We start from the raw sequence: 27,655 nt of genomic DNA, 5'->3' as shown, positions 1-27,655 counted from the left end.
CTTGATGTTACAAGCAAGTATAACTGCAGATTGTCAATGTTGGATGATTAGAATATCTCACTGAGTTGCTCCTTTGCTAGCATTTTTCATGTAAATATTTCCAGTTTTTTTTTTTTTTTTTTTGCTGAGGAAGACCGGCTCTGAGCTAACATCTATTGCCAATCCTCCTCCTTCCCCCCCCCGCAAAGCCCCAGTAGATAGTTGCATGTTATAGTTGCACATCCTTCCAGTTGCTGCATTTGGGATGCTGCCCCAGTGTGGCCCGACAAGTGGTGCGTCCGTGCGCGCCTGGGATCCGAACCCGGGCCGCCAGTAGTGGAGCGCATGCACTTAACCACTAAGCCACAGGGCCGGCCCCAATATTTCCAGTTTTATTATTTCCTCGTATAAACCTTTACTTTCCCAAGTATTTAACTTGTTTGATTACATTTTTAAAATCTCTATGCATAATTTTCATGATTCTTTATCTCTTTAATAGAAGTATAGAAAAATAATATGATAAGTCTTAATATACCCTGAAGAGTTTGTTGCTAACATTCATTTTTATTAAATGTCTGGTTTTGTTGAGAATTATTTGTTTCAGTTCCAGAGCCCGTAGGCTTATGCTAATGTGCATAGCTGTATTAAATAATCATTAGCTCTATCTGGGTCCAGGCCAGGCTAAAAAAAAGATGATGAAACGATTGATATTAGCCATAAATTCAATTTGGCATAATGAATTATAGAAAAATAATGGTTACTATCTATTGGGTTCTTGCTCTATGCTTGTTACTCTGCTGAGTGCTTTACGTGCATTATCTCATTTTGTTCTCCCAATAGTCTTCTGAATTAAGAGACTATCACTGACCATTGACTAAGGTTTACTTTTCAGCTTTGAGGTTTCAGAAATATTTTATTAGTGTATCCTGAGTTGATTTAAGGGACTGACTCACACCCAACAAACTCATAAGAAGATGATACATAAATCAAAATGCTAAGTTACTTATTTTTAAAGGAGAATACAACTGTCTTTTGATACATGAAATTAACTTATCACTTTGGAAATCACTGAAAAAGTTTATAGCTTTTAAAAGTGTACACACGATTTTCAAAATGCTTGTTTAAAACATTGTTCAGAATTTTGAAGTGGAATAATTCAGGAGAAATAACAGGCAGCTCAAACATTAATATAATAATTGTCATTCTCTTTTACATTTAAAACAAACTAGTAGAACTTCTGCTTGGAAATAGTTGGGAATTAGCTTGTTAATTTATGTACCCAATGATTAGAAGGCTATATTCCTTTAAAGTTTCTGTAATTCAAGTTTACTACTGATTTGAACTCCTCTCAATTAATTTGAATTAATATGATAATGGCAAGAAGAGCAGGGTTTTTAAATTTTGTGTGAATCAGAATCACCTTCTTAACAATACATTTGCCCCAGTTCTACCCCAGTAGATTCTGATTCACTAGGTTTGGGGCCCTGACGTCTATATTTTTAACATGCTCCCAAAGGTGATTCTGATGGCACACCAACGTTTTAGAATTTGACCCAAATTTTAAAAGGTCATTTTCTTACTATTACTAAATTGGGTATAGTAAATACCTAAAGATTGTAAGTGTACTACAGACAAGATTTGCTTGAATAATATATATTTTTTAATTATTTCATTTTTATATGTAATTTAATATTCAACTATTTATGGAGTGCATAGGTGAATCACTAATGAGGAAAAGATGTGGGAGAGAGGAATGGCTTTCTTAATAGCTTTAATAGTTAAGTATATCTGGATGCCTGCTACTTAATCTTTTCAAGAGTTGAATAATTAAGGAGCAGGCTTCAGGTAATTAGGATATAATTAAAACGAAAATGTGACACTGATTATCAAGACCGGATGTCTCATATTGAGAGGAGAAGAATGTTATCATGGTGAGTACTTTAAAAATAAGACAAAGCCGAGTAATTATTCACTGCCAACAGTCTATAGACCCCGTAAGGTTTACTTATCTCTAATTCATGTGCCTCTTTAAGTTTTTCTTTATTTATATATAGTACTATTATCTAACACATTGATTTCTGCTCAGACAGATCAGAAAAACATTATGTAGATTATAGGAATGCCTATGAAATTGTATCTCTAACGGGTGCTGAATATTGAGCATTGATAAAATTGTGACTTAAAGAAAATATTACCTCTATTCTAAAAAAAAAAAAAATTGTTTCAGAGGACTAAGTGTAGTTACCTACTTAAACTAAGGGAATGTGTATCTTTTTCATCTTTTAACTTACCTCTAAGTTAAGTAGGTAACTACTATGTTTGCTGGAAGTTCCCATCATTAGGCTTGATAGTTTTAGGAATTTTTTTTTCTTTTAACTTTTTTTTTTTTGACTTTTTTCTTTTGACCTTTCTTTTGACTTATATTTTGTCTTCTTGTACCAAATTAGTAGTCTAATTTGCAGTCAGTTTTGGCTCCTTTTTTCTCTTTGGTGTCTGGGTTGTTTTGCGTTAGTTAATTTGTCACCGTAGGTACCTAGCCAGGTAGGAGATTTAACATCAGAAAATAATGTACAAGTTCTTTGTGTTTAGGCACAATTGAACATTTCATTTGATTGGCAAGATGTGCAGAGATTCCGTTAAAATATACTTTATTATTTTTTTCTTATGCTCTCCTTTCACTAATTTTGGAAAAAGCAAACATCTTCCTGAAACATCCATATTTGAAGTGTTCTCATAGTATATTTCCTGTGCATGAAACTAAACGCTATTTTATGGCTGTAGCCTGCAGTCCTATATTGGTTTTGATTTGCTTAGCCTTATTCTCCATTGTGGCCCAGCTATATAATCACTTGATTAGATAGACATCTGTGACCACCCTTCTTTTTATCTTTAGGGCAACTTCTGCTAATTGTTAAAATAAGTTTTTCGAAAGGTGTAATGTGAGTAGTGGCTATTTCCCTCCTTTTCCCTAATAATGAAATTTGAATCAAGTCCGCTTTGCACATTGTTTTTTTGTCTGTTCTTAAAATAGAGCAATACAGGTGAATTGGCTTTAAGGGATAAGTTACTGGGCTTCATAAGATTGTTTTGTTTTTGCTTTTCTGTTTTTAATTTCAGGTTCAATTGCAGGCATAATACCTTTGAAATATTTTTTCTTCAATAAACATTTTTTCTATTTTATTGTTGAAATATTTATATATAGAATTTCAATCTTTTAGAACATCTTAAAGACAGGTTTTTTCTTGTCTTATTTGAATTTTATGGCATTATAATTCAGAAGTCATGTTGAACAAGAGATCTCATATTTTCAAAGATGCTGTGGATTATCTAGGCTCTCTCTGTATCTTACAACTTGACTTTTGAATTAGATCAATGAATATTTGTTACAGTTATTTTTCTATCCAGGGGTTTTACATTTGGAGATATATGTGTATTTGTGTGTGTGTGTGCACGCCTGTGTGTGCATGTGTGTATATTTTTTAAATAACACTCTTTTTAATGTTTTTAGGCTTTCTGTTTTATTCTTATGTGTTTCAACATTTCAGTGTTGAGTTGTGCTTGGGATTTCAGGGAGGCACTTTGTCTTCTTATGTAATTGATTTCCTTATAATTTTTTCTTAAATTCCTTACCAAAGCACACTTAAAAAGAAAGCTTTTTAGATGAAAGGCAGGAACTCTATTATTTTAATGACAGTCATTGCAAATAGTGCAAAGATGAAAGTTCTTGAGTTTTGCCTTGATTGTGTGTGATCTCAGAAATTTCTTACATATGATTATGCATTAAAATATTTACTACTTGTAGTTAGCATTCAACCAGAGTGAACATTTCTTTTTCATATGGGTTTTTTAAAAAAAAAATCAAAGGAATAGTTAATGTGTTTGAAAACCTTAGTAGTTGTTCTGGTGAATATATTACTATCTTATACCCTACATTTCGTTTGATAATTATCTTCCTGAAATTTTCTTAAGTGCTTGGTGATAAAGCCTAGTTATAGTTTAAGACTAAGACAAACAAAAATGAGAGAACTCAAAACATAAAGGTTGTTTGCATTTCAAGTATTATCGTCTGTGGTTTGTATTGTGACCCCGGATTACCAGCTAACAAAGTAACAGAGTTGCAGCCAGGCCTGTTGCCATGAGTACATCCTTGAAAACTAGGGTCCCAGTACTTATCTTGCCTTTTTAAAAAAAGAGTTCATATATGTAGGGCCTCTCTGTCTTAAGTAAATCCCGTGATCACTGATGTCCGTGACGTTCTGCTGGGAGTTGGTTGCGATTTAGCATGTTTTAGAGCACCCGTGTATCTGAATCGTAGCATGACTTCAGGAGAGAATGGTTTATTTACTTACACTTTCCATAAAGTATTGCCTCAAATAATACATTAAAAAAAACATGTCATTTATAAATAGTTTTTATGTTATTTCTTTTCTAAGAACTAGTGATATTAAAACTTTTTTTTATGTTGGCAGTTTTCAAACTCATAGAAAAATTAGAGGATAAACTTTATACCTTTTACCTGTATTCATCAACTGTTAACATCTTGCCACACCTGCGTGTTCACACACTCACACACACACACTTCTATTTTGCTGGAGTATCTGAAAGTAGGCTACAGACATCATGATACTTCATCCTTATATCGTTGAGCATGTGTCTCCCAAGAACAAGGACGGCCTCCTCCATATTCCCAGCTCCATTATATTTCCTAAAAACATCAACATTAATTTAGTAACATTATCTGACATATGGTCCATATTCAAGTTTCCTCACTCATCGCCAAAACGTACGTTATAACTGTTTGTTTTTCATCCAGGGTTCAATCAGAATTCATACACTGTATTTGGTTATTATGTCTCTTTAGTCTCCCCCAATCTAGGACAGTCCTACGGCCTCCCTTGTTCTTTATGACATTGATATCTTTGTAGAGTCTAAGCTAGTTGTCTGCGGGATCACCCACATTCATTTGTTTCTTAATAATTAGATTAAGGTCAAACATATCCAGGAAGAACACAAGTCACGTTTCGTAATCTCCCATTGCATCACATCAGGAGTCACATAATGTCAGGCCATTCTGATAAAGACCACTTGGTGAGAGTGGTAACTGCCAGTTCTTTATAGACACGTTTTCCCCTTTGTAACTAATACTCCTCTTTGGTGTGATACTTTGAGAGCATTTGAATATCTTGTTTCCCCAAAATATTTCACCAATGGTTTTAACATCCATTAGTGATCCTTGCTTGAATCAATTATTACATTAGGGGTTACACTGATAATTTTTCTTATTTTGTTAATTAAATGTCATTCTTCTATCAAGAAGATCTTTCCTTTTTCCTCCTTTTTCTCCTTTTTCATGAGGCATTATTATGAATAAATGGATTTTTAAAAATTCAGTATGTTATAATCCATTACTGCCATTATTCTTTTTGATGCTTTTTATTGAAGTATAATGTATATACAGAAAAGTGCATAGATCATAAGTATACAGTTTAATGAATTATCACAAAGTGATCACTCTTGTATAATCATTGCTCAGTTCATAAATGGAAACTACACAGTATATATATATTTTTTTTTGTGAGGAAGATCAGCCCTGAGCTAACATCTATGCCAATCCTTCTCTTTTTGCTGAGGAAGACTGGCCCTGGGCTAACATCTGTGCCCATCTTCCTCCACTTTATATGGGATGCTGCCACAGCACGGCCTGACAAGCGGTGCCTCGGTGCATGCCCGGGATCCGAACCCGGGCCGCCAGCAGTGGAGCGCACGCACTTAACCGCTACACCACGGGACCGGCCCACAGTATATTTTTTGTGTCTGCTTTACGTCAGTCAGCATGGTTTTTCTCAGATTTATCCATGTTTTGCATTTAGTGACTTTAATTGCTGTGTAGTATTGCAGTGTATGAATCTACCACAGTGTGTTTATCCATTCTACTTTTGGTGAATATCTGGTTTGTTTCAAGTTTTTGACTGTTAGGAGAAAAGTTGCTATGAATGTTCCTGTGTATGTCTTTTGGGATCAGTAGTTGGGCATAGGATTGCCTGTGGGAAAGGATTTTGGCAGTATTAACTTATGATTTCTTTACCTGCAAGACCAGGGGTGCTGTTTTCAACTGCCAGAATCCTCTCTGAGCCTCTTATACAATATTAAGAGCATAGTTTTGGATTTTATTTATGTAAATATTAATAGATTATTCACTGTTATACAGTACCAGATCTATGTGTCACTTATTATCAAGGCGACCCTTGCTCATATGATCCAAAAAGGGAATACTGTTTATTTTGTCTACTAGAAAAACACAAATTTCCATGTTTTATTGGATATAGAAATGTATATTGACTTACATGTAAATGTAAATGGAGTATAACCACAAACACAATTCTCTTTTGGATTGTGGAATTTTGTTAAGCAGATGTAACCTTTGCCATATCGCTGACCTTAGGAGATCTAATAAGTTTTGTACCTCATATAACTAAATGAAGAGAAGTTATTTAAACACACGCATGCATAGATAGTTGGAACTCACTTATTATAAACTGTGGGACTTATAGTTAACTGTTTACATAGATGTGTACCGCACCACTGGAGACCGAATTTAAAAACCACGTAAAAGCTTTTGTGTAAGAAAGAAGCAGGGAAAGCAAAAGTAGTAAAGCAAAAATAAAATTCTATTCATACTTTTGTGTATGTTCACTGATTTTTACATATGTATTTTTTTTTTCAGTAGTGGCTACAGAGGAAGTAGTTACTGCAGAATCTGTGGATGGTGCAATTCAGCAAGTAGTTAGTTCAGGGGGTCAGCAAGTCATCACAATAGTTACAGATGGAATTCAGCTTGGAAATTTGCACTCCATTCCAACCAGTGGAATAGGTCAGCCCATCATTGTGACCATGCCAGATGGACAGCAAGGTTGGTAGTAGGTATTTACGTAAAGTTTGTGTTTATTCTCAATTCTCAGGAAGTTGTGATATGCTTTTCAAAGCAATTAGTTTTGCTTTAAATTTTTGTAAGCTTTTGCAACAGACTTAATTGCTTAATTTTATTTGCTTAGGCTAGTATTAAAATTAGCTTGCTTTCTCTGAGTATATACTAGGTGGAAAGAGGAATTGGTCCCAAAGCATTCTGGTTAGAAAAGGAACTTAAATAAATAATTCAAAATCAGCGTTGGACAATAATTTCTTAGGCCACTTAATGCATTTCAGGTATCACAGGGCTTTTTAAAATACCATGTAAGAAAAGGCTACTTAAAAAGAAGTTGGACTTAAGACTTGTAGTAGGAACATGGTGGCAACTTTTAGCAGTTTTATTGATAGTTTGCCCATTTTTTCCCCTCTTGGAAACCATGGAGAGTAATAAGATGGATGAAACAAAAGCCTTAACTACATTTTCAGTGAAACTAAAAGACTGAGAAAAACCACAAAATTCCATATTTTAAGTGCTGCCCAAAACATCTAAGACCATGACAGCCAGGGCAAGAGAACTTTCATGGAAACCCACAATGGAGCATCAAGAAAAGAAAAGGGGTCGAGCTCAGAAATTGGCAATAAATATACACTCCCAGCAAGACAGGGCCCAGTCTGAGTAGGAAGTGCTGCAAGTAGGGCTAAGATAGAAAGGGCGTGAGTACTGGAAGAAGCAGAAAGAGAAGGTGCAGAAAGTTCCTATCTGAGCAAGAATCTCTCTGCACCCGGTCCCCTCCGAAAAAAAAAGTTGTGTGCACACACAACCTATTAGTAAATGACAAGGATTGCAGAGACCATGCCTCTTCACGGCCAGTGAAGGAATTGGGGAAGGAAAGGCTGGAGGTAGAAGTTCTCCTAAACCAGGTTTAGTTTAGTGACAGGAGGTATGGCCCTACAGAGAGACCAGGTCTCAAGGAAAGAGTCTGTTGCCATAGCAGTAGAAGAGGAAACGCTAGAGCTGTGAAGCCTGGGAGGCCTTTCTCTCCTGCTCTGCAGAAATCTTCTGCTAATAGCTGGTCCAAAATTTGGATCAGGCCCAGGCACTTGCACAAAGCTTTAAAGAACTAAGTCTAATTATATAGAAAAGAAAGAAACTTTCGTAGTATTTGTATCAAGCGGATATAACGTTGTTTCCGAAACCTGACATTATACAAACTAATCTCATTGATGAACAAATGGAAAGAAACTCATGTTTTTGGATGGAAAGACTCACTATCATAAAGCTGTCAGTTCTTCCTGAGTTCATTTGTAAATGTAATGTGATTTGAAAAAAAGGCTGTATTCGTTTGCTAGGGCTGCCATAACACAATACCACAGATGGGGTGACTTAAACAGCAAAAATTTATCTTCTCACAGTGCTGGAGGTTTGAAGTCCAAGATCAAGGTGTCAGTAGGTTTGATTTCTTCTGAGGCCTTTCTCCTTGGCTTGCGGATGCTGCCTTCTCGCTGTGTCCTCACGTGATTTTCCCTCAGTCTGTGTGCGTTGTCTGTGTCCTAATCTCTTCTTATAAGGACAGCAGTCATATTGGATTAGGGCCCACCCAAATGACCTTGTTTTACCTCATTTACCTCTTTAAAGACCCTATCTCCAAATACAGTCACATTCTGAGGTATGCGGTTAGGACTTAAACATTTGAATTTTGAGGTGCACACAATTCAGCCCATAACAGAGACCAACAGGTCTATTTCTGGAATTAGCCAAATAGATTCTGAAGTTTATATTGATGGGAGGAGGAGGGAAGAAGAAGAATAAGGAAAGCTTTGGAAAAGAAGAGCAATGAGAGGAAACTACTGAATATTAAAATAAACTTTTAAAGCCTCTATGATTTAAAAATGTGTGACTGATATATGAATATATAGACTATGCGGACAATCCAGGGAAACATATGTAAGGTTCTCAGTTCTTCTTGAGTTAATTTGTAAGTGTAACATAATGATATGAATTAAAAGAAATAAAACTCTTTAATTCTAATATTTTTAATGTTTTAAACTACATTGTACTAAATAAATATTAGTTTTACTATTTTTGCATATCTGTTTGCATTTATAAATGACAGTAATAGAGTTTTTAATGTTTTGACAAAAAATTTTAAAGGCCATGGAACAATTGTAATTTTCCCCATTGATTATTAAGATTGCTTTGCATTGTTTCAGCTTGCACAGTTGTTTTTATGGTCCTGCGCTGTTGTGCAAAGCAAGGACAGCCTCTATCTCTGTATATATTGACATTTATATAAAGAAACACTAAAAATTGAGACAAAGTCCAACAACCCAGTAGAACAACAAGCAAAGTTTATAAACAACATTTGTAATGGTGTATCCACACAGTGGAATATTATGCGGGTAAATAAAAGGAAGCTCTCTACTTACTGATGAAAGATACCCTACATATATGGAGTGAAAAAAGCAGATGCAGAACAATGTATCTATTGTATTTATGTTTGAATGTGTGTTTTGTATGTATGCTACCTTTTGTGTAAGAAAGAGAAAAATGAGAATGTATATTAATGTTTGTTTTGACCTAAATTAACAGAAGAACAATGCACAAGAAACTGACAAAAGTGATTATCTCTGTTAGTGGGAGTGGAATGAGACTTCTCAAAATATGCTTATTGTTTCAATTTTGAGCCGTATGAATGAAGATATATCTATACATTTTTTTAAATAAGTAGGTACTTTAAACAATAAGTAGTTTTCAGTAAAAAAGCATGAAGGTAAAGACAAATATGGACATACTCATAAAAAGCAAATCAATGTTTTGAAATTATTGTTTTGGAATATGTTTATTTTAGATGAGTTGCATCAGCAGTGTCAAGATGAGTTTTATTTCTACTAAGCCTATCTGATAATGAAGTAATATATACATTTTTTAATTTTAGTATTAACAGTACCAGCAACGGATATTGCCGAAGAAACTGTTATAAGTGAAGAACCACCAGCTAAGAGACAGTGTATTGAAATAATTGAAAACCGGGTGGAATCTGCAGAAATAGAAGTAAGGAGTCTTTTACCCGGTGTGTTTTGCTGCAGTCATCCAAAATAAATCATTTCGCTTTTCTTTTTTTTTTTGTCTTTTATATTTATTACTGACAGTGTTGTTTTGATACAGAATGAAAGTATATAGTATTATTTTGTCTAATTTTTTGCCTTATACATATAGCAAGCCCTCAATAAATAAATATTGAATGAATGAATGAATGAGTGAAGAATTTGTTTGTAACAGTCTTGTCATCGTGGTAACATTGGAATGTCTTTGGTTCTTGCACTCCATCTTTTATTTTCTATTAAACTTACATACATCATTCTCACAAGTCACTAAAGGAAATGTCATTATATAATGACAAAAAAAATTATTTTCTTTCAAGAAATGCAAATGCCTATTTGGGCTGTAGGATCCTCTTCCAGAAGACTGTTGTTTGTTGACTGCTTTATTTTTTAAAAAGCCATAGATATCTGCTTATTTCACTGTTAAGTCCTTTAATAAAGGAAATTAAATTATTTTAGACTAGCCATTGATAGGATTCAACTTTTTTTCCCTCTCCCAAACTAGTTTGTAACTGTAATCAAACCATAGTTACCTCACAGGTTTTTTTCTTACATGACTGGAAATAAAATCATGTCCCCTGAATTTGATATTAACTTAAATGAAAATACGGTTATTCTGGAATAGCTTTGAAAGAGCAACTGCATTGTAAAGAACATTGGACTTGAAATTAAATGAGCTGGATTTGAATCCCACCTCTTGCCCCTGTTTGCTTTGAGGGAAATTGTCTTACCTTTCTGAGTTCAGTTATGTTTTCTCCCAAATTGGAATTTAGGAGAACAATATCCACATTTTGGGGTTTCTATGAGATTTGAAAAAGTCAGCATACTCATTATACATGTGTTTATAATACCTGAAATATGTGAATCGTAAATGTTGGTGAATATTTAGGAATTCTTTGTTAAGTTTCTTGTTATCATAGAAAAGAGAGGATTGGAAAAACAGTCAGTAAAAGACAACATAGTTCTAACTAAGGACAGTTATAACATATCCTTGTCCAAATTCATTTAAATGTAAGACTGGTACATCTTTGGCCACGGTCACAGAGGATATATTATTGAGCTAAAAAAATCTGATTGCTGGTTTAACCTGAATGTTTGGTAAAGTTATGACTTTAATTATTGAAGGTGAGTTGTTTTATTTCTTCAAAGTTAATATGATATTCAGTACATTGACATTCTTGCCCACAAACTAACAGTGTATTCCATTGAACGATTATCGGTATACTTAGTATTTAATAATCTTTTTATTACCTTTTTTTATGTCAGATGATCTTTTTTTTCTGGCATATAAGGTGAAAAAAAATTTGTCATCTATGTACTTTGCTTTAACTATTTAATAAAACATTGTTTTAAAATTACTTGAATTTTTATTAAACATAAACTTACGTCAACAAGTTATATTTTTAAAACAATGAATGTGCAGCTTGTACCTTTATTTACCTAACAACCAGTAAGAGTTGCTGTTTTCCTCCAAGTTCAGCCTGATTCCTCTCTTACAGTCTCTCAGAGACCAGGCAGAATAATGGCAAATAGCAGAAAAGTATGAATTGAGGAATATAAGTTACCTAGAACCAAGGAGATAGAACTTCAGGGAGATGGAGTTTTAGCTTGGTATAAAGAAAAGTGTTTTTTGTTTGTTTTGTTTTTAGTAATTAGAGTTTTCTGGTATTGGAAATCTTATTCTCCATCACCGGAAATGTTCAAGTCAGGGTTGCATGACTTCTTAGGGCTTTTACAGACAGACTTTGAAGCATTCGGTGAGTATAGATGGTAGAGATGGGCTGGGGGTATACAATGAAGAGAGACCTCCAATGTTTTCATCAAACCAGGTAATCAGTTCCTTATAATACATGATGTGGTTCTTTTGAACTTATTTTCTTAGATGACCAATAGAATTGTCTTGAGGGCAGACTTTTATACTCCTTTCTAAGTGACAGCTTGGCCATTAATCCAAAAAGTTCCTCTACACAGTGGTTCTCAACTGAGGGCAATTTTGACCCCAGTTTGGCAATGTCTGGAGACGTTTTGGGTTGTCACAACTAGGGGCATGCCACTGACATTTAGTGGGTAGAGGCTGGGGATGCTGCTTAAACATCCTACAATGCACAGAACAGCTCCACACAATAAAAAAGTATCTGGCCCAAAAATTTTAATGCTGAGATGCAGAAACTCTGCTCCAAAGGAATTAAAAAATTAGTTCGTTATACAGAATCTAAGATGTTTGGGTTTTCTCTGTGTGTGTGTCTCCACAATACCAGAGTGACCTCTATAAAGTGCTAAGAATTGTGTTTATAGTTTTCTAACATTGGAGAGGTTTATCAATAATCTCTGAAAAAATTCGTTTAAATTGTAGAAAATTTATTGTAAATGTTGTGACTTTTACATCTGCATTATAGCAATATAGGAAATGAAATAGGTTTGTTTTTTGGAAGGGAGGTATAAATAAGACGCGAAATTGCAATATTGTATGTCATTTTGTTACCACCCCTTGATATTACTGCGCTGAAGATATTCATGGAAGAAGTATGCTATTTATGGATATCTTCCATAAATAAACATTAGCCTATCCTGAATTGAAATTAAAATTGTTCTTTGTACATGTGGGAGGGAGGAAATGTAATTAGTGCGTTAGATGTAACAGATTTTCTCTATTACTTACTTAGTTGTGTGAATTCAGGAAATACTTTTACATTTTTTGCCATGGAGCTTAGAGATGTATATGTTTATTAGCAAGTTTTGTTTGTTTAGTTTTAGTGAAGTATTTGTGTCTTCTAACCAGTGACAGATTGGGATCCTTAGTGTTCTTTTAAAAATCGATTCCTGAAAACTTCATACAGTGTTTCATTTGATGAAAATTTTTTTCAATCTGTTTTCCTTTTATTAATGGATATCTTTTTGACCTATCAGAGTTTTAAATTTTCTGTAGTCATCTCTCTTTTTGATTAAATTTTTTCTCTAGGGCTGAAGTAGGTGAAGTTTTTCTGTAAAGGGCTAGAGAACAAATAATTTTGGCTTTTGTGGATTGTACAGTCTGTGTTTTGCTACTCAGTTCTGCCATTGTAGTGGGAAAGCAGCCACAGACAATTTGGAAATGAGTGGATATGACTGTATTTCAATAAAACTTTGTTTATAAAAACAGGTTATACACAAGCAAACAGCTCAATGCTGTGCAGTTTCTTTTTAAAAAAACATTTAATGGTTAAAAACATGAGTCTGGAATCAGGTTTAGGTTTGAATTACATTTTTTAATTTTCTGATTGTGTGATTTTGGTCAAGATATTTAACCTTTCGAGGCTTGTCTTCCCCATCAGTAAAAAGGAGAAAATAATAGCACTTACGTTATCAGATTATTGTAAGCTTTAAATAAGAAAGCATGTGAAGGACAGTACAGTGGTGAGCATATAGTAAATGCTCAGAAGATGTTAGTTGCTCTTATTATTGTCTTCTAAAATTTACATCCAAGTATCATAGAAGATAAATCACTATAATGATTTTTTGCTTTACAATAGCTAAAATAAAATAAATTTGAGTATTGAAAATGATATATTAAAAATGATAAATCAGTTGAGATAATTGCTACTAACTGAAGCAGAATTCAAGAATTCTTGTTTGAAAATAAAAAAGCAAACCCAAGTCTTTCTTTGCTCTATTATTCCATTGCCTAATGTAATAGTAATATATTGCTTGGGTTTGGAGTTGTAATATAAGATAAATATCTTCTTTATTGCTACCAAATCTTGATGATCATCAGAATTTGTTTTTCTTGGAATTCTTCAGTGTTAGACTGTTAAGGGAAAAATACTTTAGTATTACATGTTAGTAGGCTAAAGTATATTTATTTAAAAATGTCAGAATCTTTTTTATTATAGTTTTATTGCGAAAGGTCAAAGCTATAGGATTGACATTTCCGTTTAAATATAAATCTCAACTGTCAGTCTGTTGCACTGTTCATGTGTGAAACAACCAAATTACTGTTTGCATTAAGGAAGTGTCTTGCATGTAATATATGTTCAGTAAGCATTTGACAAATAAATTTGTAAACAAAGAACCTTGTTGAGCAAAATAAGTGATATTTTCCACTTTTTAGAGATTTTTATTTGCTTTGAAAAATGAGATGGCAAAAAGATTCTCTCCCCAAATATTTATATTCTTGAGAAATAAAAAGTGAAAACACTTTAAAAAACTTTAATAATGTTAACTATGCTTTCAATCTTGAGAATTAAATGTATTCAAAGAGTAGTGCTAATGATCTTTGTCTTTCAGATTTTGCAGATTTACTCAAGAAATACGATGTAAAATGAATCTTTTATTTGACCTAGTAGGCAGAAGGGAGCTATCTTTTCATTTATATTAAGATATATTCTACTAATTGAAATAAAAATATGCAATAAGGAAAATAGGATTGAACTGTATTCACTGTTAGACTGTTTACCTCCCTCAGTTTGCTTTCATCTTCTGAAATAATTGTGAATCCCTTACTGTTTCTAAATGTTAATAAATAGCTAATACTAGAAGATACCTTAGAATTAATCTGTTCAAACATTTCCTACCAAATCAGGGCAAGTTTTTATCTCTATTCAAAACTTTGGCTACCAAAGTGTCTTATTTCTTAACACATGTAAAATTTTACAACACTTATGCATGGCTATGAGTCCTCCTGCCAGAGGTGGGGGTCCAGCTCCTGGGGAAGCAGCACCCATCTCCCACCCTTTCCCTTTGTGTGCTCAAAGTCCTGCAGAGTTCACTGCCAGGGTACTGCGTTGATTGCTTACGTGAGGCTCGTCTCTTGGGTGCCCTTTCTGACTTGTTCCTACTCTGTCATCTTGCCTGGAGTACGGGTAAGAAGGGGCTAAGAAAAGGGTCGCAGGGTAGGGCTCGGGCATTTCTTAAATTGGAGATGACACCTTTCTTCTACTTGTATGTTTTGTGTAATTGGAACTTGGGAAACTACTTGTGTAATCAATCACTCCCACATTTGATGGACCTAGAGGAAAAATAAATTTGTATCTAGCTTCATTCCCAGTGTGGGGAAGGAAGCAGGATCACAGGAAGGTAGGAGTATTGTATAGTCTCCTCCTTGTGGACCACGTGAATAGTGAACAGGAGAAAATCTTTTGGTGTTCACAATGGACAAGGGTCAAGGAGGCAGTGAAAAACCCCCTCATACTGTCCTCTTCCCCAGCAGCCTGCTGACCCCGCACCTTGGCTTCCCTCTGGTCAAGTGTCTTATCTAGTGTAAACCTGGGGGCCTTTCTTGTGACTAATAGTCCTACACTCAGACCCCACCCCACTAAGAGGTCCTGGGCCTCTGTAATGAGGTTGAGGTTTTGTCCCTGTGCTTACCTGAGGTATGGGAAAGGGATCTTTCAAGTGTTTTCTTTTGTTTTTCCTGAGGCAACTGAATAGGGACAGAGTGAGGAGGAGGAGGAGAAAGAATACCATTTTCATTGGACCAGATTTGTGTTTTGGCTCTCAATTTATTGAGGAATTTAATACATATATTTTATACCTGTATGATTTAATGAATCACAGTAGAGAAATTAGTATTTTATTGGTTGGTAAAATGGTATAATTTAGGAAAAACTAATCTGGATCAGCACTCTTCACTTTAGAGATGAGGAATCTTGCTTGCTCTCATAGAGGAAGATAGTTTTAAAAGCAGTAATGTTAGAATCTCATAAACCATACTCCTTACTGTGTTACCATGGGAAAGCAACGTCATCGCTGAGCATCATTTTCCTCATTTGGAAAATGGGCGTAACCTCTATCTTAGAGACTTGTTAATGGAAATCACCTTGTTTAGTCATATAATGGGTACTCGATAAATATTGTTTTATGATTATTATATTTTTAGATAAAAATATCACAGAGATGTGAAGAGGTATAGTTCTATATTTCCCTCTTAAAGCTCTTTACTAGTTTCTGTAGTACGTATAAAAGTACAGGTACCCAATTTGGATTCATTATGTTAGTCTTATTTCTAATTAGAAAGTAATTTCCTTGAGGTCAGAAATTGTAATCTATATCTCATAGCGTAGAGCACAAAATTAGGGGCTTTGATTGTTAGTGAATTGCTTGAAAAGGCAAGATGTCTAGGAAATATTAATAGGTGGCTACTTTTAGCTACTACAAATTTTTTTTATTTGAAGGATGCATGCTTGTATGTGTTAATAATGTATTTGTGCAAAAATTGAAAAAAAAACCTTTTTTCTTAAATTAGGAGAGAGAAGCTCTTCAGAAACAGCTGGATGAAGCAAATCGAGAAGCACAAAAATATCGACAGCAGCTTCTAAAGAAAGAACAGGAAGCAGAGGCCTACAGACAGAAATTAGAAGCTATGACTCGTCTTCAGACTAATAAAGAAGCTGTCTAATTGAAACGAACCATGTAATTTGAATTTACTTTTGGTCAAGAATACAGTCTTGAACTGTACATGATAAGGTGCAGTCATGGGAAGACAGGATAATAGAAGAGATTGCAGATTGATAATTGGACTTAAGCCATGAGCTCTGAATTCTTGTAACATAAAACTTAGAAGTTGTGAAATGTATTTAAAACTGAATTCTGTAAATAGTTTTTGTTTTTTTTACAGTTCCAAATGAGTTGATAAAGATTGTTAAAGAGATCCAAAAACACAATAAGCCACTGTTTTTGTGAATTCTTTTTGATTTTAGTAAGAACCTTAATTTCTCAGAAGCAGAACAGTTTTAAGGGTGATCATTGATTAGACCAAATGTTGTTTAATAATTATGTGGTGGACTGATGCTGGAATTACTCCTGTAGGTATAAATTTCTATATGAAGAGAAAGATTTCTCCCAGGAAATCTTTGTACAGCTTTAAGTTGTCTCAGATTCTCTGAAAACATTTTTTAGAAAGCAAATTTTTATATTTGTTCAATTTCAGCTATACCCAAGTAGATTTACATGTATATGAAGCAAATATTTTTTAAACTTTCTGTTTGTACATATTCTGCATGTTTTATAATTTCAAAATGCATCACTTGCGTAGGTATTTTTCCCACGAAGATGATGAAAGTTCTAGGGAAAAAAAAGTTTTATTCTATAGGTCATCGAAACTAAGTAAGCTAGCAGGTGGTTTTATTGGAATGACAATGTTCTTGGAAGGAGCAGCTTACAAGATAACTTGAATTGCAAACAGCAAAATCTATGTTTTTTTGAAAATTTCATAGTGGGGACGTGAAACTGTATTCTGTGCCTTCCATCATGATTTCCACATGAAAGCACTTTAAGGCACTGGATTTTAAGATAATGTTTTTGGAAAACTCGAAGCATATGGGTTTCTGAAATATTTCTTGGACTCATTTCCCCCCCAGGAAATTATTCTCTTGGGAAAAAATTGCTTTTGTATGTAGAACAAGAACTTTTTGTACTATAGTGATGCTATAGATATGTCTAACATAACTTTTACTTTTCCCTGTGAAAGCTGTATGTCTGTGCTGTGACTTGTTCTCATCACAATATTGTTGAATTCCACAATGTATGGACATTAAACTCTGACATACTGTTCATTCTTTTTTGTAAAACATAACTTCAAGCCCTTTTTTCTTGCTTTATTTTTTAATGTATTATTGCTTTATGTTTAATCCCAAGACCCTTCTAGGTTACCTATATTGTATAAAGAAGCAATTACCCTTAAAACTGTACTCTGGCCTACTTTTCTATTTTACAATTAAATATCTTTTCCACATATGTTCAGTGTAGACTTATATTTTGACCACATTTTCACACATTAAAAATTATGTTCTGGTTATTAGAGCCGTATTCTACCATGTGGAAATATTATATATTCTTCACACTGTGTCTTAAAAGTCCTTGAAGTAACTCCTTGGGAATTTGTTCTCTCACTGACATTATCAGTATAGTTGTTAATGTAATAAAAGGATCTGTGAGCTATCAGCCTGATAGTTGCTATTTGAATACTCTTAGAAAGGTTTTAGGGCAAATTTAAGAACTCTATAAGGAGGATAAGAAACCTTTTTTCAATTTCCCACTAGATTTGACATATTTTAAATTATCTAAAACTGTAGGTTTTACAAATGCCAGGCCGTATTTCCAGTAGCATGAAGCTACTTTTTCTATGTCTGTGTTTTATTACTTGAGTGCATTTATGGATTTGTTTGTGTTAGGTAGGGTGCCCTGACACATGCGGTGTTGGAATGGAGAAGAGCCAGTGTGTTCACCCCGAGTGCAACTTCTGTGCAGTGTTTCTTCCAGACCAGGTTGGCACTGAGGGCCTTGCGACAGTGTTGGAAAGCAGCTTCTGAAAGCTAATTTAATGCCACCTTTGATTTCTGGTCTGTTCTGCTAGAGACTTTACCTGGTGCAAGAAAGAATATTGATCTATAGTAACAACATTTGGCATAGATAGGAGAAAATAATTGGTGCTTATAAGGAGTAAGTCTATAACAGCATTAGGTAGATATTCAGTTGCCTTTGGGGGAAGTTCACTTTTTTCAGAGTCTGATTGTTATGTTGGACTTGTGTAACTCCTCAGTCATCTACACCTGATTCACTGTACTGTGAAATCAATACTTAGACAAGAATTTATGACTAAAACTTAAAATGGATTTCCTTTTTTTTTTTAGCTTCTGTTTTCAGATGGGCTGGAAAAGCTTGGCATTCTGATCATTCTCAATGGTGTTCCGAGCAGAGGATTAAAAGAACTGATAGAATGAAATAATATAAAAGTTTTCAGAAATCCACACTTAATGTGTTTCCACTGCATAATGATGGCATTTACAGTTAAAGGTCATCAGGTTGCCACATTTATGGTTAATTATTTCCATTTACCTGTGAACAAACACCTTCTAGAGCAGCTTTTCTCAACTAGGATTGTGCGAGAGAATCAAGCCCTGGTACCCTAAGGGTTAGGGCCTAATGAATTAATTTCTTGTAAAGAGTTAGTTTCTTTCTTCTGCATCTAAAATAGTACTGGTTATGGACTATCTAGACATTGAGCTCATTAGATGTCTTGATTGCCTAATTACTTGATTCAGATTTAACACTTCTCTGTGTACAGTCACTGGAACTCGAGGATCACAGATTCTGGGTTGGGTCTGTGATGATTTCAGAAAGCCTCATCTGACAAGTGGTGTCTGCAGAGACTGTGCTTCTCAACTAATTTTCTTTTATTGTTGTTTATATCTTAATTACTTCCCCAAAGGGCTTGTGATGTCATTTGTTTTCATTGACTTTTAAGAATTATTTTCTTATGTCAATCTTGCATGATATGAATGGCAGAGTAGTTACTCTATTCGTTTACTCCAACACTGGATTGCTGTTTGTTTATGGTGGTGGAGGCTTGGGAGTTGGGGAGCTTTCTTCTGTGACATTAAAAAGAACAAAGTTAAAGAGAGAAAGGAATAAACGTGAAATCCATGTAATTTGGACTCTACCTGTTTATAACAAAAAGATCTGTATACAAATATATTTATCCCAAACATATTGCTAATTAAAATCTATGCCAGTATGTGTTTCTTCAACGTGACCATTTATGATATTGTTTATGGAAAATTAGAAGAAACTTGTCCATAAGAGGAATTGATGAGTCAATAGACATATTCATGGGTGCTTTATGCTGATATGACTGATTTTTTCTGTATTACTCTATACAAAGTTTCTTCCAGATAAAATCTATAAAGTTTCTTTGTGCTTTAGAACCTGGAAGACCTTGAGAACTGACTCAACATGTATTGAGAAGAAAAACCTGTCCAGACTCAAAACAGTTGTAGTAACCTTTATGTCCATATGGATGGGTTCCCAAGGCAGTAGCGCTCAGGCTTGTATAACAAATAGAAAAAAAATCCTTTCTATTTACCTCGCTTCTATTGAATAAATAACTCCTTCCATCATGTCAGATCAACTTAGGAATGAACTAACTAATACATTTGTTATTTCATTAAGTAATGTTTACTGTACTTGGATTTCATTATAGATAACTAGTCTCTTGTAGTTTTGAATGATGTGTGCTATTTGCTTTCTCTATGTTAGATGAAAACATCTCAATGTACATGGGTTCAGTTTGACGTAAGCTGTCTGAATTCATTCTCAGATTACTCTGTGTAACCTGTGATGGAAAACACAGTATCATCACTGGAAATATGCGTCTGTTTCAAATCAAAATTTTGCTATCAATATTTTTGTGACTTATTAAAACTATTTTCCAAATATATAGATGTACAGTCTTATAGTTTCTGATGATTTTGATACCCTGAGTTCCTTTAAAAATTTCACTTTAATGATAGTCAAATATTAAATATAATTTGGATACAGTTCCTGGGGCTCTTCATTTTTAGAGAAATATTGTAGCTATCAAAAACCTACCATTTGCTTCCTCGAAAAATTTTGACATGATCTCTATGATTCTGTCCACTATGCTTTATTAATTGCTCACTCAGTTTTTCATTTGAATAGCTTAGATCTCATGTGCATGGTTGATATGTAATATGTTTTCTACATATATAAATAGTGCTATATAATACAATTCCAATCTTACTGCTGATTTATTACATGGATTATAATTTTGAATTTTATGGATTTTTTAAATGTCTTGACTTTTTCTGTAAGAAAATAATTTTTTGTATGCCAGATAAAAGTAAAGCTTTCATTTTTGTATTACTATTTTTCATAATTATTCTAAGCTTGCCATCCATTATCAGAACTCTCAAGAATTACTTCAAGTTTAAATTGCATTCACTTATTTTGCTATAGAAAAATATCATATATTAAGAATGGTCACACTTGAGTGAAACTATAGTCTCTTTTTTAAAAAAATTCTCCCTCTGCTGGAGAACTGACTCTACTTCCAAACATCTGTGCCCAGTATAATGGAGACTCTTGGCATCAAACACAAGCGTATTATTAAGAATGTTACTACCTTGGTTAGGTATAATTCAATGCTTGGTTTTCTTGTTGTTGTTGTTTTAGTGAAAACTTAAAAGTATATAGAAGGGCACAGAGAATAATATAACAAACATCCATGTACCTACCACCTAAATTTAGTAAATCTTAAATTTATTTTCTTTGCTTCAAATCTTTTCTCTTAAGAAACAGAATGTAACAGATGTAAAGTCGCTTTGTTCCGCTTCCTCATCTCATTTCCCTCCCTTTCTCCTAGAAGACAACCACTATCCTGAGGTTGAAATGTTTCATTCTAACTACATTTTCATGCTTTTACTACATACCAAATTTCGTAAATATACTTGTGTAGTTCTTAAACTTTATTAAAGCTATCATTCGATACATGTCATTCTGCGTATTGATTTTTTCTATTCATCAATATTTTAGACATTTATTCATGTCTGAATATCTAATCATCCATTTTGACTTAAATAAAATTAAACAAGAATCTACCATAATTTATCCTTTGTTCTATGTATAGATATGTCACTTCCAATTTTTTGCTATTACAAATAGTACTATAATGAACATCCTTGTCTATGGTTATCTCTTTATGTGCACATGTCTAGGTTTCCCCAGAAAATGGAATTGTTAGGTGGAGGGTAGTCATTGGTAGTCAATGTCTGGTAAACAATACCAGACATTGTAAAATTGCTTTCTAAAGTGACTGTGAATAGTAATAGTGATGAGAATTCTCATTTCCCCACATCTCACTGACACCTGACATTGTCACACTAATGTTTTTGCCAACCCCACGTTGGTATGAAATTGTTCTCATTATTTGCGCTTCCCATTACTAGTGAGGTTGAACATTTTTTTGCCTGTTGTTTCTTGTCCATTAGCACTTTACTGTAAATTGCTAGTTCGTGGCTGGGTTTTTTATTGGGTAGTTTTTCTTATTGATTCATTGAAGTTTAATATTTTTCTGGAAACTAATCTTTTGCTGGTTGTATGAGTTGTAAATATCTTCTCCCACTGTCTGATTTTTAAAAAATGTTTATATTGTCTCAATTAATACATATTTCCTAAATGTCTACTGTGTGCAACTCTCAAGGTCAGGCCGGGGGAGAATTCCAAGTTTTATGAGTTTAACACTCAAGAAGCCTATAGTTAAAGGTGGAATGAAATTTTCATTTACAACTTGATTCTTTTTCTCTTTTAGCTAAATTCTATCTCCTTTTTATAATGAATGCTTTTCCAGATAGTTAGGGAAAGATTTAATTTTCACATTTACCATTTTTAAAAGATGTAATATACTACCTTCTGTATGTTTTTCAATTCTTGCTCTAAATTTTCCTCTTGATATTTTATAGTTGTGTATTTTGAATTATATTTGAAAGGACAGTGAGTGTTTGGATTATTGCACATGATGTATAGCAAAGTGTTTGGGAGCGTTTAGCAAAACCTTCAAAAATTAAAATTTCACTAGCTGATTTCCCCTGATCCTAGAGGTGTGGTGTCTTAAGAGTTGTAGATAACAAAGTTGAGAGAGGCAGCTTGGTGTGATGGAAAGAATGTGGGTATTGGATCCGATAGTCCTGGGTTCAAATCCTGGCACCTTCAATTATTATCTTGTGTTATTTTAGCCAAGTGTTTTAATTTCCTTGAGATTCAGTTTCTCAAGGATGAGATAGAAGATGGCTTTCGCTAGGTTGTTGTGAAGATTGAATCAAATAGTGTGTTTGAAAAGTGCAAGGCATAGTATTTAGTATGTAGTAAACATCTGTCGAGTTTATTTTGAGGAAATATGGAGAAGAGGCAGAGCTCTATTGAAGGTATGTAAAGGGGTCCCAGCCCCACCCTCTCCCTCTGGACAAAAAGGTGTGATTTTCTGCTGTCCTAAGGCAATATTTGTCTATCAACTTTATCCTTATGCTACCTTCCCAAGGCAGCAACTAAGCCTGATTGCTCTTTTACAGCTGGTTCCTCCCTGAAGGAAGCTGGCCTTCCTTTTTGCTCCCACCATGTAGCCTCTTGTAGACTGACCCTAGCTCTGGGTCACATCTGTACCCAGTGCTTTTTCAAGGGGCAAAATACCATTAGTATGGACACAAATATCCCCTTTCAATACATGGTGGAAAATGAAACCAATTCCTCAGTTCTAAGCAATTCGTTGGATGGCATAGCTCCCTGTCTTAAGTCCTAGTGAATCCCTCTGTTTCTAGCAAATCTCTTGTTTCCTTGGTGACAAAAGCACCACTTCATTTCCAGTTCACACTTCCCCCATTAATTAAGCAAGCATAGTACTTGGTGGAATTTCTCAGTGAAGTTGGAGTTGCAGGTTTTTATTTCTGTTGTTGCCTGGCTTATTTTTTTTCTTAAATTCAGTTTTAAGCAGGAAGGATGGACCAGATGTGGAAGACTTCACATCTCAATTCTTCCAAGCAAAACTTAATAAAACATTCCAAACAGCTAATTGTATAAAAATAAAGAATTGTTACTAGAACTTTTATTTTTATTTTATTTGTTCACATCTCCTAAAAGAAGGAGAGAATAGAACTCATTGTCCCCATGTGTGGAGAGAGAGAGAAACGCTGATACAAACACTTAATCTTTCTGGAGGGCATTTTGTAAAATGGATCAAAACTCTTTGACCTAGCAATTCTACTTTTAGGAATTTATTTTAAGGAAGCATCTAAGGGTGCAAAATTGGTCTCTCTCATTCTTACTAATAGCAAAGCAAAACAAAACAAAACAACAACAACAACCGCCTCCCCTGACCCCCCCGCCAAACTTAATTGTCCAAATACAGGGTTGGTTGAAGATTGCAATATATTCACGTGATAGAATACTATGCAACCATTAAAATGTTAAACAGATTCTTTTGCTGGAGTACAGTAGGATTAAATTTTTTAGAAGTTTATGTACGAGTGTGAGGTGTGTGTTTGATGTGTCTGTAGAGAGGGAGTTGCAGGGGGCACACTGTGGGCATGAGTGTGGAAGGTGAGATGAGGTGGGGAGGAAAAGCATGGGTATGAATGGGGAGGGGTGGGGAATAAAGTGTGAGAACTCTAAATAGAAAAGTTTGGAAGATTACCTGATATAACATCCTTGTACTTTTATCTCAGTATTCACTTGCTTGGTGATCCCATCCAGTTACAAGGTTTTAAATATCATCTGTAGGCTTATGACTGCCAAATTTATATCTCTGCCTAGGCTCTTCCCACGAAATGCAGACTCATCTAACTACTCACTCGATAGTTCCACCTACACGTCTAATACACATCTCAGACTTGACACGCTCAAAACTGAACTCTAATCCTTCTTGTTACTTGGGCCCCAAACTTTGAAGTCATCCTCGACTCTTCTCTTTCTTTCACATTCCACATCTCCTAAACCATTAGCAAATCTTGTTTGTCTTACTTTCTTTTTTTTTTTTGTGAGGAAGATCAGCCCTGAGCTAACATCCACGACAGTCCTCCTCTTTTTGCTGAGGAAGACCGGCCTTGAGCTAACATCTATTGCCAATCCTCCTCCTTTTTTTTTCCCTTTTTCTCCTCAAAGCCCCAGTAGATAGTTGTATGTCATAGTTGCACATCCTTCTAGTTGCTGTATGTGGGACGCGGCCTCAGCACGGCCGGAGAAGCGGTGCGTTGGTGCGCGCCCGGGATCCGAACCCAGGCCGCCAGTAGCAGAGCGCACGCACTTAACTGCTAAGCTATGCGCTGGCCCCTGACTTACTTTCAAAATATATCTAGAATCTGATCTCTGTGCACCAGTCCATTAGTACCACCATCATCTCTTATCTAGATGATTGTGATAACTTCCTATCTGGTCTCCCTGATTCCTTCTCCCCAAATCAACTTCCAATGCGACAGCCAGAGTGACTCTCAAGAATGAAGTCAGATCATGTCACTCTTCTGCTCAAATACTTTCACGGTTTCCTATCTTGCTCAAAGTAAACGTGAAGGTACTTGTCATGATTTGAAAGGCCCTCCCTGATCTGACCCACTGCCTCCTTCTACGTTTCTGACCCCATTCTCTCCTTTCCTCTGCTCCATTACTGAACTCCAGGCAGAGCGGCCTCCTAGCTGTTCCTCAAACACACGAGGCCTGCTCTCATCTCACTACCTTGCACTGCCTGTACCCTCTTTCTCCAGATACACTGAAGGCTCTGTCTCTCACCTCCTTCAGAATTTTTCTCAAATGTTGCCTTTTCTGTGAGGTCTTTTCTGACTTATCCTGTCTTGCACCATTTTTACCCCTTCCCTGCCTTTCTTTTTTCTTTCTCATTGCACTATCACTTCTGATATATTATGTGTTTCCTCTGTTGATTTTCTATCTGTCCTACCAGAATGTAAGCTCTGTGGGGAGTTCACTGTGACATCCTCAGCGTTCACAACAGTGCCTGGCACAAGGAAAGGCCCTGACAAATATTTGTTGAATGAATGAATGTCAGCTCCAGTTCTCTGGATGGTGAGATTTTTCACATTCTCCTCTTTGTGTATCAGAGTTCCTAATTTTTCTTGATGAAATTTGTTTGCTTTTTAAAAGAATGAAAAAATGGTAGTTGTGCCTATATTACAGATAAGGAGATGATAGGGATAAAATAACCTCCCCAAGTAATGAGTGTCAGAAATAAACCCTAGCTCTTTTCACTCTTTTTTCCCAAAGAGAATCGGGTTTTTCAATCTTAGCACTTAGACATTTTGGGCTGAATAGTTCTTTGCTGGGGGGCCGTCCTGTGCATTGTAGGATGTTTAGCAGCATCCCTGGCCTCTACCCACTGGATGCCAGTAATTTCCCCTACCCCTAGTTTTGAAAACAAAAAATGTCTCCAAATTTTGCCAAATGTCTTCTGGACAAGCTACCAGGAATGTCTTGTTATCCAGGCCCTTCATCCACCCAGGAAAAGGAATCCACAGGTGACCCACGGAGCTAATCCTGGTGCCCAGCCTCATCGTCATCGCCTCCGTGGATGAGCCGACTGCGTTGGTCAGTTGACCCTGGAATACACAGGTGGAGAGTTGGAGGGGTGGATGCTGATGCGCACTAGAATAGAAAAGACATGGGTGTCGTGGTTGTGTGTGAGTTGTGTGTGTATCGGCAATAATTCAGTATAGGGAAAAAAAAACCTGACACTAGAAGATCACAAACACAAAACCTGTGGGAAAACCCTGCTGCTGCTCTGCTATGGTCAGTTCAGCAACCAGGAAATGGGGAAATTAGATGAGATGGTCTGCTTATCAGCTGGAGCGCAGGAACCATGCTGAGGAATCACAAAAGGAGGCAGGTGGGATGGGGTTGATGTTTATTGAAAGTTTAAATCCCAAGGTGAAGCACTGAAGTTCGATAAACAATATTTCTGGGTAGCGCTGGTTGTGTGAGAGAGTGTTGGGGATAACACGGTGAAAGGGTGAGAAAAAACTTTCCGGTTCTTATATATAAAATGGAAGGAATTAAGAGGAAGGGCAACTTGCTGTTGTATTTTAAGCATATAATGATGAAAACGTGTTTGGTGGCCGTGGCATTGTACTTCTGATACCCTCTGGAGGACTGTCTCCTAACTGGTTTTTCATTCTAGCTTTCCCCTGGTTCAATTCTCTACCCTGAAGCTAAAGAGGTGTAAAAATGCAATCTGATCACTCTTTTGCTTAAAACCCAAAATGTTTCAATGATTTCCCATTGCCCTTTAGGCAAATCTAAATCCTTAGTGCCCCTTCACAGTTTTGCCCCTTCCTACTTCTCCAGTTTCACCTGGTACCTGGCTGTCTAATACTCTCTACTCCAACCTTACTAGAGTCTGTCTAAGGGCATTTGCTCATGCTGTTCCCTCTGAATAGCTTTTCATACCCTTCTTCATCTACCTTTAATTCAACTTTCAGGTCTTAGAATCAACATTTCCTCATCAAAACTTCCCTGTCTGCCCCCCAAATTAGGTAAGGCTCCCCTAACTTTTGATCTGCCCCCCAAATTAGGTAAGCACCTCCCCACCTTTGTATGTCTACTTGACACCCTGTAATGCCCTTTCAAAAAACCTTTGTGGCATCTGTCCTTCCAGGCTATAAGCTCTATATGGTTTGAGCTGGTGTCTTTCTTGGTGTCCACTTTATCACCAATTAGATAACATAGGAAGGGCCCAATAAATATTTGTTGAGTGAGTGAGCAAGTAGCTAACCCTGGTGGTCTAGTGGTTAAGATTCGGCCCTCTCACTGCCGTGGCTTCGGGTCATTTCCCCGTCAAGGAACCACACCACTCTGCTGTACTGTTGGTTGTCATACTGTGGTGGCTGCGTGTTGCTATGATGCTGAAAGCTATGCCCCTGGTATTTCAAATACCAGCAGGGTCACCCATGGTGGAGAGGTTTCAATGGAGCTTCCAGACTAAGATACACTAGGGAGGAGGGCCTGGTCACCCTCTTCTGAAAAAAATTTGTCATGAAAACCCTATGAAATAGCAGTGGAGCATTGTCTGATAGAGCGCGGGAAAGCGAGAGGATGGCGCAGAAACAGCAGGTGGGGTTCCGCTCAGCTAGCCACAGGGGTGCTAGGAGTCGGAATTGACTCGAAGGCACTAACAACAATAAGTGAGCAATTAGGGGAGAATGATGATGAAGAAAAAGCAACAATTTAGTTGTTAGTGTGATCTTGTGGAAAAAGAAATTAGAGCAATTATAAAAGACCTCCTGGGCTTGGAGGCCTGAGTAAGGGGAAGTCATGTTAGACATATATAAGCTAAAATCTAGAAAGGGCTCAGAACAGTGCCTGGCACAAGGCAAGTGCTATGTAATTGTTAGCTATTGTTATT

General features: G+C 35.7%; 1 protein-coding gene across 4 annotated transcripts in view; it reads left to right on the top strand.

Annotated features, from left to right (window-relative positions):
* The window catches only part of GABPB1 (GA binding protein transcription factor subunit beta 1), a 64,789-nt gene extending 47,092 nt beyond the window's left edge, over window positions 1-17,697 (top strand). For 2 of the 4 annotated variants that reach the window (XM_004421567.3, XM_004421568.3), the window contains 3 exons: window positions 6,704-6,889; window positions 9,822-9,937; window positions 16,208-17,697. In XM_004421567.3, the coding sequence (XP_004421624.1) occupies window positions 6,704-6,889; window positions 9,822-9,937; window positions 16,208-16,360 (455 nt within the window). In that variant the 3' untranslated portion in view covers window positions 16,361-17,697. Of the gene's footprint in view, window positions 1-6,703; window positions 6,890-9,821; window positions 9,957-16,207 lie in introns of all 4 variants that reach the window. The other 2 variants (XM_087427123.1, XM_087427130.1) reach the window with 2 other exon arrangements.
* The last annotated feature ends 9,958 nt before the right edge of the window (window positions 17,698-27,655 follow it).

Source organism: Ceratotherium simum, chromosome 3, assembly GCF_057802395.1.
Source record: "Ceratotherium simum simum isolate JZ-2026a chromosome 3, ASM5780239v1, whole genome shotgun sequence".
Classification (NCBI taxonomy): domain Eukaryota; kingdom Metazoa; phylum Chordata; class Mammalia; order Perissodactyla; family Rhinocerotidae; genus Ceratotherium; species Ceratotherium simum.
This window is presented reverse-complemented; position numbering and strand designations above follow the sequence as displayed.